Here is a 14218-nt window from a genome sequence, read left to right on the forward strand (position 1 = left end):
CATAGCTTGGTGAACTAAATCTGGTCCTATCAACTGTGCTTCACCAACTTCAAACCATCCAATAGGAGATCTACATCTTCTCCCATAAAGAGCTTCATATGGAGCCATCTGGATGCTAGAGTGATAACTGTTGTTGTAGGCAAACTCAATGAGAGGTAGGTGATCATCCCAACTCCCTTTGAAATCGATTACACAAGCCCTCAACATATCCTCTAAGGTCTGAATAGTGCGCTCTGCTTGCCCATCAGTCTGAGGGTGAAAGAACTCACATACAATATAATTATGTTAATTAGTACTAATCTTACAAAATTGGATTAGCTCTTGAGCAGCAGTATCCATCTCTTCACCTCTTATAGAATTCAAATTCTTGCTAATATCTCTCATTTTTGCCCTTAAATTTCCCCCCGTTTTCTCTGTTATGACATCTGTAAGAGTTTCCGCGATTTCTCCTCTATGAATTTTGCCATCATCATCTCTAACAATCTCCACCGCAACTCCCAATTCTACGATCAACCTAGCATTCATTGGTTGATCAAGATGCATAGGCATGGCAATTATAGGGACCCCGAAATCTATACTTTCCATTACTGAATTCCAACCACAATGACTTATAAATCCTCCCGTACTCGTATGATTTAGAATTCTTAGTTGTGGTGCGAATTTGTCCAAAACTCTTCCCCTTTCTCCAATTCTTTCAAGAAAACCTTTTGGTAAAGCATCTTTGAGATTTTGCTCTTCCCCTTTTGGAAATCTTGCGACCCATATGAAATCAACATTACTTAACTCCAACCCGAAAGCTACTTCTTCTATATCTTCTTTTGACAAGAAATACTCACTCCCAAAGGAGACAAATACAGTTGAATTCTCATCTTTTGTTCCTAGCCAATCCATGAGCTCCTTGTCGTCCACGTCATTAGTGATCAAATCTTGGACTGGTGGACCAACTGGAACAACTTTCCAATTGCTTAATTCAGACAAAAAATCTATGTATTTGGCCTCTATAATTCTAGAGGTACACATCAACGCGATCTGTGTAGTTCCATCAGCTGTTTGATCATCGTCATCAGGTTCTTGATCTTTAGCAGATCTGGCCATCATTTCACCCAATTTTACTTGTTCAATTTTGCTGAGATAAATAGCAGGGAAAGGGAATTCAACCCCTGGTTTCTTTACTAAGTTAAAAAAATATGATAACACAGCCGCACCAAAAGTTAGTAGCCTCACTGCTGGAATGTTCTGTTCATTCGCGACACGTTCAGCCCATTGCTGCATTATGTCATAAATCACCAAATCAGATTTCAGATTTTGCAAGATTTTTGAAAAGTTTGGTTTGGACATTTTCAGGGCCTTTTTAAGGGTGTGATTGAGATGGGGCGGGAGACCATTAGTCGTATGGTAATGAGGAGGAAGTTCAGGTAATTCTGGTAAGTGAAGTTCGATAAGCTGAATCGAATCAGCATACTTTTCAGGGATTTTCTTGATGGTGGATTTGAGATTAATCGGCGTAGAGCAGAGGTAAATCAAGAATCCCCTGTCCGCGAGTTTCTTGGCTACGTTTAGAAATGGTGAAATGTGTCCATAAGCTAACCATGGGAACATCACTACGCTCAAATTACTAGTACCATGCTCTGTTAGTTGTGATCCCATGATCAAGTTATTGTTTGTAGAGTTTGGTGTCATTGGCTACCTTATTTATATTGAAGGGACAAAGGACAAATATACCCAGAACTATCGTAAATGGTATGTAGATACCTTTTGTCATACTTTTGAGATATTGGTGCTTCTGCCGTTCAAAAAGTAGAGCATATATACTCTTCACTCTAACGGAAGACTAAATAGGGACACGTGCTGCAATTTTCTGTTAGTATAAAGGGTATATATGCTTTATTTTTTGGACGGCAAGGGCACCTATATCCCAAAAGTATGACGGAGGGTATCTGCATACCATTTACGATAGTTCGGGGTTACATTTGTCTTTTTCCCTTTATTGAAAATACAAGAGAGTTGAAGACATAATGTAATAGTTAAAACTCTACCTAATAAAGGTGACACCTGTATTAGAGCTTAAATCGGAAATCCCTTATTAAGGATGAAAGAATATTATCATTTCATCACGCCTCTTGTTTAATGTGATTGGTTGTTGAGTTTTTTATTTTATTTTATAGACTTCTAGCCAAATTTTATGCAAAGTGACCTGTTGTGTGATTGTAATTGGTTTAAAATTTTTAAGTACAAAATTTAGGCAAGTTTTATGAAAGTGACTTGTTGTGTGACTTTTGTAGGTAATTAATTAGATATTTTCTTGGTATCCATTCAAACTATATCATATAATTTGATACTGATATAACATGCTATGTGATTACTGTGCTCAAATTTTTTCTAGTGAATATGTTTTAAAAACTCCCAACTATCATCATTTTACGAAGTATCGAGTATTCACATACGCAACCCAACACCCAACATCCAACCCCCAACCCCGAACTACTACGACCTCATTTGTCAGGTGGATTCATTCTTATGACTTTTTTTTTTTAATTTCTCACCGCTTCCAATAAATTATTAAAAATATTTTGTTATGTATTCAATTTAAATAGAAGTACAATTCAAGAAAGTAATAGAAACACCCAATAAATTAAATATGAAAATCAGGCTTTTACTTTAAAAAAAATTGTTTGTAAACTATTTTACGAGTTCTAGTTTGACCCATCATAATTTTTTAAATTAATGTATGCGAGTTTGATTTCGCATAAAGTTTAAATATATTAAAAAATAAGTTTAAAATTAATTATTCAAAATATAATTTCATTTTTTATTTGAAGGGGTTGGTTATGTTAAGTCTAAGTAGGTGATTATCAGTGACTAACTCAAAATTTTGTTCAAATTTTATAATGAATCACAATAATAGTCGATAGTAATAATAATCATACTTTTTTCTATTCTCAAATATTACCTATATATATTTTTTGAATATATCATTTTAAGATGATGTTCAATTTAATTAAAATATCCTTTCCTAACAAAAATAGGAGTTAGGACAATAATGGCTACATAACTATATCTATTAATTAATTAATTAATGATCATTCAGTTGAACACATATTACCACTACATCAAAGACATAACTTCTGTCAAAGGTATCCGACTTTAAATATATATATACTTTAAATGTAGAATTTAACATATATATATACAACATAATTTTTCAACAAACATAATTTATATATATCAAAGTCCGTTTATTCTTTTGTCCTTTTTTCAATCGATAAACAGTAAAAACCACAAGATATATGTACATTTATAATACCTCAAAATTCTTAGAGTTTTCAACTTTTATTTGTGTTTTTTTCTGTTCTTTCTAGAAGAAAATGTACATTACTAGGAATTTTATGCTTTGAGCGGCTGATAGGATAAAAGATTAATGAATTAATAACTATTTAATTGGAAAAAATTAAGAGGATTGAAATAAAAGAAAACTATATTTATTGACATTATTAATATGCCACATCAATATTTAAATTAACTCTGATCCCCCCCCCCCCCCCTAGAGGGTGAGAAAGTCCAATCTCCTACGTAATTAGGTATGGTATAATATCAAAAAAAAGGATTTCGAGTTATTTTTGGAAAAACATTTTCCTTAAAAAAAAAAAACAAGTTCTACGACATTCAATATATTAGCCGATCCCATCCCCACTCCTACCTCGACTTCCAATTTCTATAATATTTATCTAAATTATATACATATATTTTCTAAATATATATATTAAACAACAAAAAAATGAAATAAAGTTAACTTATTTTTCGAAAAAATAATATTTTTATTCCTGCCTAACTCACTCATATTAAAGTTATATTACATTTTCTTTTGCCGAAATTATTCTCAAAACAAACGAATAAGTTTCTAACACTACCTCTAGAGCCAGCCGTCCGCCTAATAATTAATCATAAAAGCTATTTTCTTACTTCAATTTAGTACTTACGTAGTCTTAAATTATTTGTTATGTTTTCAAAAATACTTATCAATTAATAATAAAAGCTATAATTACCACTCGCGACTAACATTATACATTAATTACATGGGCTGACTTCGAGTTTGTACAATTAGCCACGTTTGTATATGTATATTTCGCCAGAATATACAAATACATATGTATAATATACAATTATCAAACCGATATACGTATACAATTAACCTCTCTCCCACTCTCTGCCCTCTCTCGCTTGCCTCTCTCCTCCCTCTCCCAATCTCGCTCGCCTCTCTCCTCCCTCTCCCAATTTCGCTTGCCATATATACAAATGGATATGTATAATACACTTTCGTCATCTTAAATTATTTTTTATGTTTTCAAAAATACTTATCAGTTCATGATTTTAGTTAGAAAGTTGTGAAGGACATGAATAGGGATAGTAATTATCACCTACTATTCATTTTATTTAATTTTAAAGTACTAAATATATATTAGAAGTTCTTATATATTATAAATAAGTAAAAGATTTAATAGTAATAACTTTAATTAATTTCAATGTTTTGAATATTAGAATAAATTTAATAGCTAGTTTAGTATATGTATCGCAGACTTATTGAAATAACAGCCGAAATAAATCCCAAAATTTGGAGTATTATTGATTTTACTAGCATATTCGAACATACTAGTAGTGAATAAAGCAAATAAGAAAAAAGAATGATCATTTATATATAATTAAATTATGAGCATGAGAATAGACAAACTTTAATACACAGTAACAAAAATTATTAGGTCTTGAATGAAGTTTTTACTTGTAACAATTTCATAAAATATTTGAGCTATTAGAGACCAGAAAATAAAATGTGGGCTGTTGTCAAATATTAGTCCGCATTATATTGCCATCACAAAATCTCCCCACCTACCTCCCCCCTCTTAAAAAAAGGGAGAATTATCTTATTAAACATAATTCATATCATATATACTAATTTTATATATACTTTCAAATAATTACGTATATTACCACGAATTAAGAATTTCATATCTTATATTAAAGAAGATACACTTAGACATATGTATTTTTGCTATCATATATACTAAAACAGTGAGAGTGGCTAGCGAGATGGGGAGGCAGATAGTCATGTATCATAGATACATGTGAATCACACTAGACACATGTATATGTATATATCTGGTGTAATTCGCATATATATGGGATACCAACAACATAGGAGAGTGGCGAGCGAGATCAAAGGGGAACGATAGAGGCAAGAGAGATTTGTCTATATATTCCAGACAAATGTGAATCCACTTGATATAGATCCAGAACAAATTACACTTAATTTTGACCCGGTGTTTTTCGAGATACATGTATATAAAAATATCTAGAAGCATCAAAATTTGGTAAAATTCGTAATATTGTAAACTAAAACGTATCTAACTAATTAACTTCTAAACTAGTGAATTTCAGCAAGTTTCTCAAAAAATGTATTTGAGCTATTAGATACCAAAAAATATATGGGCTTTTCATGCCAAATTTTAGGCCATAACGGGGAAATTCCAAATTTTGCGTAATGTGATTTTATTTTGGATATAATACACGAATGTGCCATTTAACTTGGCTTCATTTCATATTTACGTCCTCCAACTTTGGGTGTGCACAAGTAGACAATTAAATTTCTATAAAGTTTAGCAAGTAGACACATGAGTCGGATGCGACATTTAATACACATAGAACACCATGTATGACACAAATTGCCATGTAGGACGTGTGTACCTATTTGTTCAACTTTATATGAGTTTAAGGGTTTTGGTTATGCACACCCAAAGTTGAATCGCATAAATGTCACCTGAAGCCCAATTAAAAAGTATATATATGTATTATGCCAATTGATTGGTTTTGTAATGTATTCTTTATGCCAACAAGGTGTTTGTTGTAATGCTTCACTGAGTTTTTTTCTGTTATGTACACCTCTGCTAGAGTTTTCAAGACAGAAATTCCCCTGTCCTAAATGCTTTGAAAATGAGTTTGCTTGTTGATTTTTATTACTTAATGGTTTGGTTTTGCATCTTCACTAGTTTCCCTTTGTTTGACATCATGTCTTAATGCATGAAATTGCGCGTATTTCTCTGTGGAATGTGTGTCGTGTGATGTTAACAGTCTGTTCTGATTCAAGCATAATGCTGGCTCGGAATTACGTCTTAATGCATGTTTTTCTTGGATACAACTTACATTCTGCTGAATCATTTTAAAGGTTGTTACTTGTAGTGATTATTGGTAATAAGATGATTAGTACTCTCAACTTATTATAACAGTTGAGTTACGCTAGACTGACATTTACTCTTATTGCTAATCATTTGTTGCTACAAAGTGCCACCAGTTCTTCCGCCACGCCATCTATCTCTTCATCCTCTTTCGCGTTCATCTTCTCACTCAGTTCCTTAGCTTTCTTCCTCACAGCCTCCCCGCTTTCCTCCACTAACACTTCCCTTATTGCCTTTGCAATCTCTTCACTTTGTAACTTTCCATCCTCGTCCTTCGCTGCTTCCACTCCCACACCAATATATTCCACAAGCCTAGCATTCATTGGTTGATCAATGTGCATTGGCATAGCAATTATAGGCACACCAAACTTCATACTTTCCATGAATAAACTCCATCCACAGTGACTCACGAATCCACCTATCAATGGATGTTGAAGAATCAATGCTTGTGGAGCCCATCCTTCCATAATCATTCCTCTTTCTCCTACCCTTTCAAGATACCCTTCCGGTAATGCATCTCGAATGTTAAGTCTTTCACCTTGTGGAAACCTGATGATCCAAATGAAGTTCACTTTGCTAAGCTCTAGCCCTTGAGCTACTGCAAGTATTTCCTCCTTGGATAGAAAATACTCGCTCCCAAATGAAACGAACACAGTTGAACTTTTTTCTTTCTTGTCAAGCCATTGCGCGATTTCCTCATAATCATCTTGATCCATGGATTCTTGAACTAGCGAACCAACGGGGACAATTTTCTTGGAGGTCAAATTTGAAAGATAATCTATATATTTCCCTTCAAAATCTCTGCAAGTTTTCACCAGAATAATGTCATGTGATTGCCTAATAGCCTCGTCGTATGGGAACTTCTTACTTGGCACTTCATCAATATCTTTTCTCAGTGAAATCATTTTGTGTTCCCGCAGGTAAATTTCAGGAAACAGGAACTTTTCCACTGTGTTTTCAGACATGTGGATGGCCAAAGCAACAACAGTTGCACTAAAAGTAGGGAACTGCACAGCAGGAATGTTCATAGAGGAAGCCGAATCAGTAACCTATGGCTGATTGTAGTCATGAATGACCAAATCCGGATGCAGAGTTTGTAATATTTTGGAAAAATTTGGAGAGGCGAGTTCAAAAGCTGCTTTGAGGGTGTTCATGAGATGAGGTGGGAGGCCATTTGTGGTGTGGTAATGAGGAGGAAGATCTGGTAAAGACGGAAGATGAAGCTCGATTAATTCTATTGACTGAGAATACTTCTCACTGACTCTTTTCTTGATGGAGTTCAGGTTTACCGGTGTAGAACACGGGTAAATGTGGAAGTTCTTACTTGCAAGCTTTTTCGCCTAACTCTAGAAAAGGATTTATGTGACCATGAGCTAGCCAAGGTAACATAAGTACACTAATGGTGTTCTTCTTGGCCTCCATAGGAATGGATCTGGTATAGAAAATATGAATTTGACAGAATTCAGTAGTTTTGGTTCAAACTCTATATATCGAGAAATCTACAGAATTTGTACCTTATATTGTTGTGTTGAGGTTGCTTCCCTATCTTATATAGAAGCTTCCTAGTGATTTGATAACAGAAAAAAGGTGTTTAGATTTGTACCAGCAGCCTTATATTGACTGTTGAATATTGTGTTGGACTGATTGATATGGACAGTCACTTCAACTCAAGAGTGTAAGTTGTATGCACTATCATGGTAAATAATCTTTATACCATTAGATTGTATTTATCTGTTGTAGTAGATAATTTGTCTTATTTTCGATGTTACATTTCCTATTTTGTTTTGTTCCACTCAAAATATTGATTACTTTTTTTTTCTTTCAGATTTTGGAATTTCCAGTAACCTCAACTTTCTTCCCTCTTCGCACCAAAGAGCATTTTGACTCAAAAGTTTGGCAACAATGGAAATCAAGTTACTGAAAATCATTGTTAGATAAAAAATCGACAGGAAAGAGCACACAAAGAGGGGGAAATAGAGAGCAAGACGCGGAGCTTCACATTTGCAGGTTCTTCTTTATCCATTTTCGATTTTTTAGAATCAAAGACTTGTTATTTAGAATCAAGTGGATATTTTCTTATGCTGAGAAAGACATATACGAGCCAAAAAAAATTACTACGTGTTATAGAAAAAGGTTATAGAGGAAAAGGAAAGTAAGATGAGACGATTAAAAATAACTAGGACGGATTGTTTAGCTCATATGGTCACAACTCACAAGTTGTCAATCAAATGGAAAGTTTTCTGTCATTTCATTTGAAGAGAAACACAGTCATCCTCTTGTTCCTCCGTCTCTAGCTCAATCACATGTTACCATCACAAAAAAATATTAAACTCTCTCAAGCATATGAAATTAACTTGTTAGATAGATATAAATCTTAATTATTTGTTGCTACAAAGAGACACCAGCTCTTCCACCACTCCATCTATCTCTTCATCCCCTTTTGCGTTCATCTTCTCACTTAGTTCCTTAGCTTTGTTCCTCACATCCACCCCACTTTCCTCGACTAACACCTTCCTTATCGAATTTGCAATCTCTTCGCTCTGTAGTTTACCATCCTCGTCCCTCGCTGCTTCCACTCCCATCCTAATATACTCCACAAGCCTAGCATTCATTGTTTGATCAATGTGCATTGGCATGGCAATTATAGGCACACTAAACTTCATACTTTCCATGAATGAACTGCATCCACAGTAACTAACGAATCCACCTATCGATGGGTGTTGAAGAATCGTTGCTTGAGGAGCCCATCCTTCGATAACCATTCCTCTTTCTCCTACCCTTTCAAGATACACCTCTGGTAATGCATCTTGAATGCTTATTCTTTCACCTTGTGGAAACCTGATACCCAAATGAAGTTCACTTTGCTACGTTCTAGCCCTCGAGCTACTGCAAATATGTCTTCCTTGGATAGAAAATACTCTCTCCCAAATGAAACAAACACAGTTGAACATTTCTTTTTCTTATAAAGCCATTGCATGATCTCCTCATCATGATCATCTCGCGCAATGGATTCTTGAACTAGTGAACCAACGGGGACTATTTTCTTGGAAACCAAATTGGAAAGATAATCTATATATTTCCCTTCAAAATCTCTACAAGTTTTCACCAGAATAATATCACGCGATTGCCTAATAGCCTCATCAAATGAGTACTTGTTACCCGGTGCTTCTTTATCAGCTTCCTTCAATGAAAAGCATTTCGTACTCAAGCAGGTAAATTTCAGGAAACGGGAACTTATCCTCCATATCATCAGACATATGGATGGCTAAAGAAACAACAGCCGCGCCAAAAGTGAGGAACTGCACAGCAGGAATGTTAACAGAGGAAGCAGAGTCAGCAGCCCAGGGCTGATTATAGTCATATATGACCAAATCCGGCTTTAGAGTTTGTAATATTTTGGAAAAATTTGGAGAGGCATTTTCGAAAGCTGTTTTGAGTGTGTTCATGAGATGTGGTGGGAGACCATTGGTGGTGTGGTAATGAGGAGGAAGATTTGGTAAAGATGGAAGATGAAGCTCAACTAATTCTATTGATTGAGAATATTTTTGTGACATTTTTCTTGATGGAACTAGGTTTATTGGAGTGGAACACATGTAAATGTGAAAATTTCTATTTGTGAGTTTTTTTGCTAGCTCTAGAAATGGACTTATGTGACCATGAGCTAGCCATGGTAACATAAGTACACTAATGTTGTTTTTCTTGGCTTCCATTAATGACTATAGTTTTTATTTTTGATGGTTATAGTAAGTATGATGATAGTCTATTTATAGCTAGTATTTTTTGGTGATATTGTATTATTGATACTTTATAATATAATGAATCTCATGCATATTCATGTATGACGTACTATATATGTACGTAATTGATTACGTAGGGCATATAGAAATAGCTCACTTTTAGCACTGCTATGATTGCTTTAGTCCTGTATAAACATTCCTGCCGTGCAATTCCTCACTTTTAGCTCTGCTATGATTGCTTTAGTCCTCCACATGTTTAATAAGCCCGGACTTGAATTTCCATTTCCTGAAATTTATATGCATCAACATGAGATGGTTCAGATGCAAAAGCTTGCAATGGAAAACTCAAACAATAATATGAAAGACTCATTAATGGAGGCCATTAGGCAATCGCGTGACATTATACTAGTGAAGGATTTTGAAGTGAAATATATGGATTATCTCTCTGAATTAGTTTCCAAGAAAATCGTCCCGATTGGTTCGAACACCCTTGGGTATGGAGTCGCCTTTGTTAGGAATCCGAATTTAATCGAGATTCGATGTGGATACCTGTCACTGGATGGAAAACTGAAAAAAAAAAAATTCAATGTCAATGTGTGTTTGAATACATAATAAGTGATAAAAATAAACAATTCTACCACATCAATCTCATCTTATTACTACTTCTTACAAAGTTGAATTAGCTCTTTAGCAGCTCCATCTATCTCTTCATTTCCTATAGATTTCAAATTTTTGCTGACATCTCTAACTTTTGCCCTCAAATTCCCCCTTGTTACGACACCTTTAAAAGTTTCCGCGATTTCTTCTCTATAAATTTTCCCATCATCATCTCTAACAATCTCCACCGCGACTCCCAATTCTACCATCAACTTAGCATTCATAGGTTGATCAAGATGTATAGGCATTGCTATTATAGGAACCCCAAAATCTAAACATTCAATTACATTATGCCAACCACAAGGACTTATAAATCCACCAATACTTGAATGATTCAAAATTCTTGATTGTAACACACATTTGTCCAAAACTCTTCCCCTTTCTCCAATTCTTTCAAGAAAACCTTTTGGCAATACATCTTCAACATTTCGCTTTTCCCTTTCTGGAAATCTTACAACCCATATGAAATTAACATTACTTAACTCCAACCCAAAAGCTAATTCCTCCATTTCTTCTTTTGACAAGAAATACTCATTCCCAAATGACACAAAAATAGTTGAATTCTCATCTCTTGTTCCTAGCCAATCAATAACCTCCACGTTATCCACGTCATTAGTTACGCGATTTTTTATTGGTAGACCAACAGGAATAACTTTCCAATTACTCAATTTAGTGAAATAATCAATATATTTATCCTCTATAGTTCTAGAGGTACTCATCAACATAATTTGTATATTTCCTTCAGCAAAAGGATCATCAACATCATCATGTTCTTCCTCTCTAGAAAATTTCGCAATCAATTCATTCAGTTTCATCAGCTCATTTTTTCCAGGATAAATATCCTGAAAAGGGAATTCAACCTCGGGTTTTCTTATCGAATTATAAAAGTATGAAAACACCGCTGCACCCATAACTACGAATTTCATTGCTGGAATCCCCTGTTCATTCGCTACGCCTTCAGCCCATTGCAATAATAAGTCGTAAATAACCAAATCAGGTTTCAGATTTTTCAAGATTTTCGCGAAGTTGGATTTGGACAATTTGAGTGTTTTTAGAACAATGTGATCCATATCGACTGGGATTTCATTCGTCGTAAGTTTAGGTAATTTTGGTAAACAAAGCTCAACCATCTTAATTGAAGCAGAGTATTTTTCAGGAATTTGTTTATTTATAGTTTCTTGACTTATAATTGTAGAACAAATGCGAACAGAGAATCCTCTGTCCGCGAGTTTCTTAGCTAAGTCGAGGAATGGAGAGATGTGTCCATAAGCTAACCACGGAAACATAAGTACCCTCAAAGCGTTACGATGCTTTGGTGGTACTTTTGTAGCCATGGAAACTTTTTTCCTAAAACAAAAATTCATGTTTTTTTTTTTGAGAGTGAAAGAAGGAAGAAAAATGAGAGGCTTTATTAGAAATAATTAAGAGAAAACAATATTAACGACAAAAATAAGTTTCCTGAGATTTCAATGTATATATGTTGTTGATTTTTACAATAAGAGAAACAAGAAATGCTTTGTAAAACACATCAATATTATTATGGAACTACATATTCGTAAAACACAAAGTTTCACAACTAGTCATTTCGAATGACTCAGTTGATTTAGAGGATGGTCATTTATAAACTACCCCACATGGATGACCTGGGATTATCCTGCTCAATGTCTTTTGTGTCGAGCCTATTGCATAGGGCTTGTACATAGAGGGGGTTTACCCCGTCGTGTGCATAAAGTGTTTAGATCTTATTTTAGATACACTTATATATCTATAGAATAATTTAGTACATTTAAAAAAAATTGATTTCCATTTTTCCAAGAACAAATCAAGGAGAAAATCAACATCAATACCTAATTTCACTTTGAAAGTAGGATTTTAATACGGAAATAATATTCTCAGAACAATAATTAATACAGAAAAAATATTTTCAGTGTCCAAAATTAAATTAAAAAAATTAAAAAATCATAAATTTAATTTAGAGCGAAAAAAAATAGCAATTCATTGAAATTCAATCCGGAGGTGGGTCCCACCCCTCGTTAGGGATGACAGTTGGGGCAGGGCAGGGCACACCCTTATTAGGGCAGGACAGAGAAATAACTATATAGGGCGGGGATGATAAAGATTATTTATTTAAAATACATAACGGGGCTGGGCGGGTAATGGGTTGTTTTTCGGTTTTCTCGCGAATACAAAAGAGTACAGTATATCAAAATAGATTCATATTTCAAAGCATACCAAACATTTTCATCGCTTAGTGACTTCGATACTTGTTGCATTGGAATATATTCCAAAAGCTATACTTTTGGCTTGCCAAATTTCAGAAATACCTCTACTCTTTTGTATTCGCCGAGAAAACTGAAAAACAACCTGTTATCTGCCCTGCTCCGTTATGTATTTTAAATAAATAATCTTTATCTGCCCCGCCCTATATAGTTATTTCCCTGCCCTGCCCTATTAAGGGTGTGCCCTTCCCTGCCCTACCCCAACTGCCATCCCTAGTAAAAATATATATACAGCAAACGAGGTTAAATTTGTACCTTGTGTGCATACCAAGTTTAAAGTTGAAAGAGATAATATTATTGGCTGTTCCTATCTTATAATAGGAAGCCTAACTTTATTTGTGTACAATGTATCTGGTATAAATGTTATTGTTGATACATAACTTTAATTATTTCAAATTTAAATCAGTATGAATCTGGTTTATAATTATATATATGATACATAACTTATATTTCTGATACATAACTTATGTATCATTTATCAGTATCGGGTGAAAAAAGCAATGTATACATGAATTCTAAAAAATCCAAAATTATTATAATTTAAAAAACTTTTGAGATAAAATTAATTAGCGTCCAAACTGTTGCAAATTTTATACTTTATACTTGTTAAAATGTTACACTAACAATCACTCTCACAAACATGTGGATATTATCAAATCTGGCCTTACACCAACCTTTTTTCTTTTTTTGGAGTTATTCAGCCAAACCAAGAGGTTAGGAACTTATTAATATCACCATAATTATTAATTAATATTAGTATCAAAATTATGGCAAAAGAAGGACCACACTTGCTTGGCAATTAAAATTTTGCCAAAATAGAGCAAGGGCTATTTACATCTCTTGTTAATAGTTGCTACAACCTAAACATCTTAACTTTGCATTTCTGATAAAGGGCAACATCATTAATTAGGTCTCAATATGTGAGTCTTCAATCAAGAATTTAGCTTTTAAAAATTAAGCCACTTGTAATTGACTACTAAAGTTCCTCTTCCTAATAGTTATATTTACTTTCTTCTAGAAAGAGCAAGAAAAACACAAGTAAAAGTTGAAAAAGTATTGTATTATAAATAGGACATATCACAGTATTGTTGAGACATTCGAGTCATGAATTCCAGAAACTGAATATGAAAATGCAGCGTAAAACGATCTATTAAAGGTAAAATCATAAGATTTGAAATACTAATATATAAGATAATAAATTTTCAATTTTTTTTTTTTTTTTACTATCTACCAAACTAGACCAAAATAATAATCATTTACATACTCGAAGTTTTTATTTCTTGAAAGATCCCTAATCCCCATCCTGAGGAGTGACCCTCGC

The 14218-nt window shown here is 33.9% G+C and overlaps 4 protein-coding genes and 2 pseudogenes across 19 annotated transcripts in view; 1 reads left to right on the forward strand and 5 right to left on the reverse strand.

Annotated features, from left to right (window-relative positions):
• The window catches only part of LOC125844329 (rust resistance kinase Lr10-like), a 368189-nt gene that overhangs the window by 167990 nt on the left and 185981 nt on the right, over positions 1–14218 (reverse strand). The window lies entirely within an intron of this gene.
• Positions 1–14218, forward strand: part of LOC125844332 (beta-D-glucosyl crocetin beta-1,6-glucosyltransferase-like) — a 219857-nt gene that overhangs the window by 22240 nt on the left and 183399 nt on the right. The gene's annotated exons all lie outside the window — the stretch shown is intronic.
• On the reverse strand, positions 265–1667 carry LOC125844330 (beta-D-glucosyl crocetin beta-1,6-glucosyltransferase-like). Its single transcript, XM_049523640.1, has one exon. It carries the CDS (start codon positions 1645–1647, stop codon positions 286–288), a length of 1362 nt encoding a protein of 453 aa, XP_049379597.1. The 5' UTR covers positions 1648–1667; the 3' UTR covers positions 265–285.
• LOC125844345 (UDP-glucosyltransferase 29-like) lies at positions 5868–7646 on the reverse strand (annotated as a pseudogene).
• LOC125844344 (UDP-glucosyltransferase 29-like) lies at positions 8603–9940 on the reverse strand (annotated as a pseudogene).
• On the reverse strand, positions 10621–11952 carry LOC125844346 (beta-D-glucosyl crocetin beta-1,6-glucosyltransferase-like). Its single transcript, XM_049523656.1, has one exon. The coding sequence runs from the start codon at positions 11950–11952 to the stop codon at positions 10621–10623; it is 1332 nt and encodes a 443-aa protein (XP_049379613.1).

The sequence above is a fragment of the Solanum stenotomum genome, chromosome 11 (genome assembly GCF_019186545.1).
Source record: "Solanum stenotomum isolate F172 chromosome 11, ASM1918654v1, whole genome shotgun sequence".
Lineage (NCBI taxonomy): Eukaryota > Viridiplantae > Streptophyta > Magnoliopsida > Solanales > Solanaceae > Solanum > Solanum stenotomum.

Excerpts from the sequence above, each read along its gene's own strand:
- LOC125844330 (XM_049523640.1), bottom strand. The coding sequence starts at position 1,647 with ATGGGATCACAACTAACAGAGCATGGTACTAGTAATTTGAGCGTAGTG.
- LOC125844346 (XM_049523656.1), bottom strand. The coding sequence starts at position 11,952 with ATGGCTACAAAAGTACCACCAAAGCATCGTAACGCTTTGAGGGTACTT.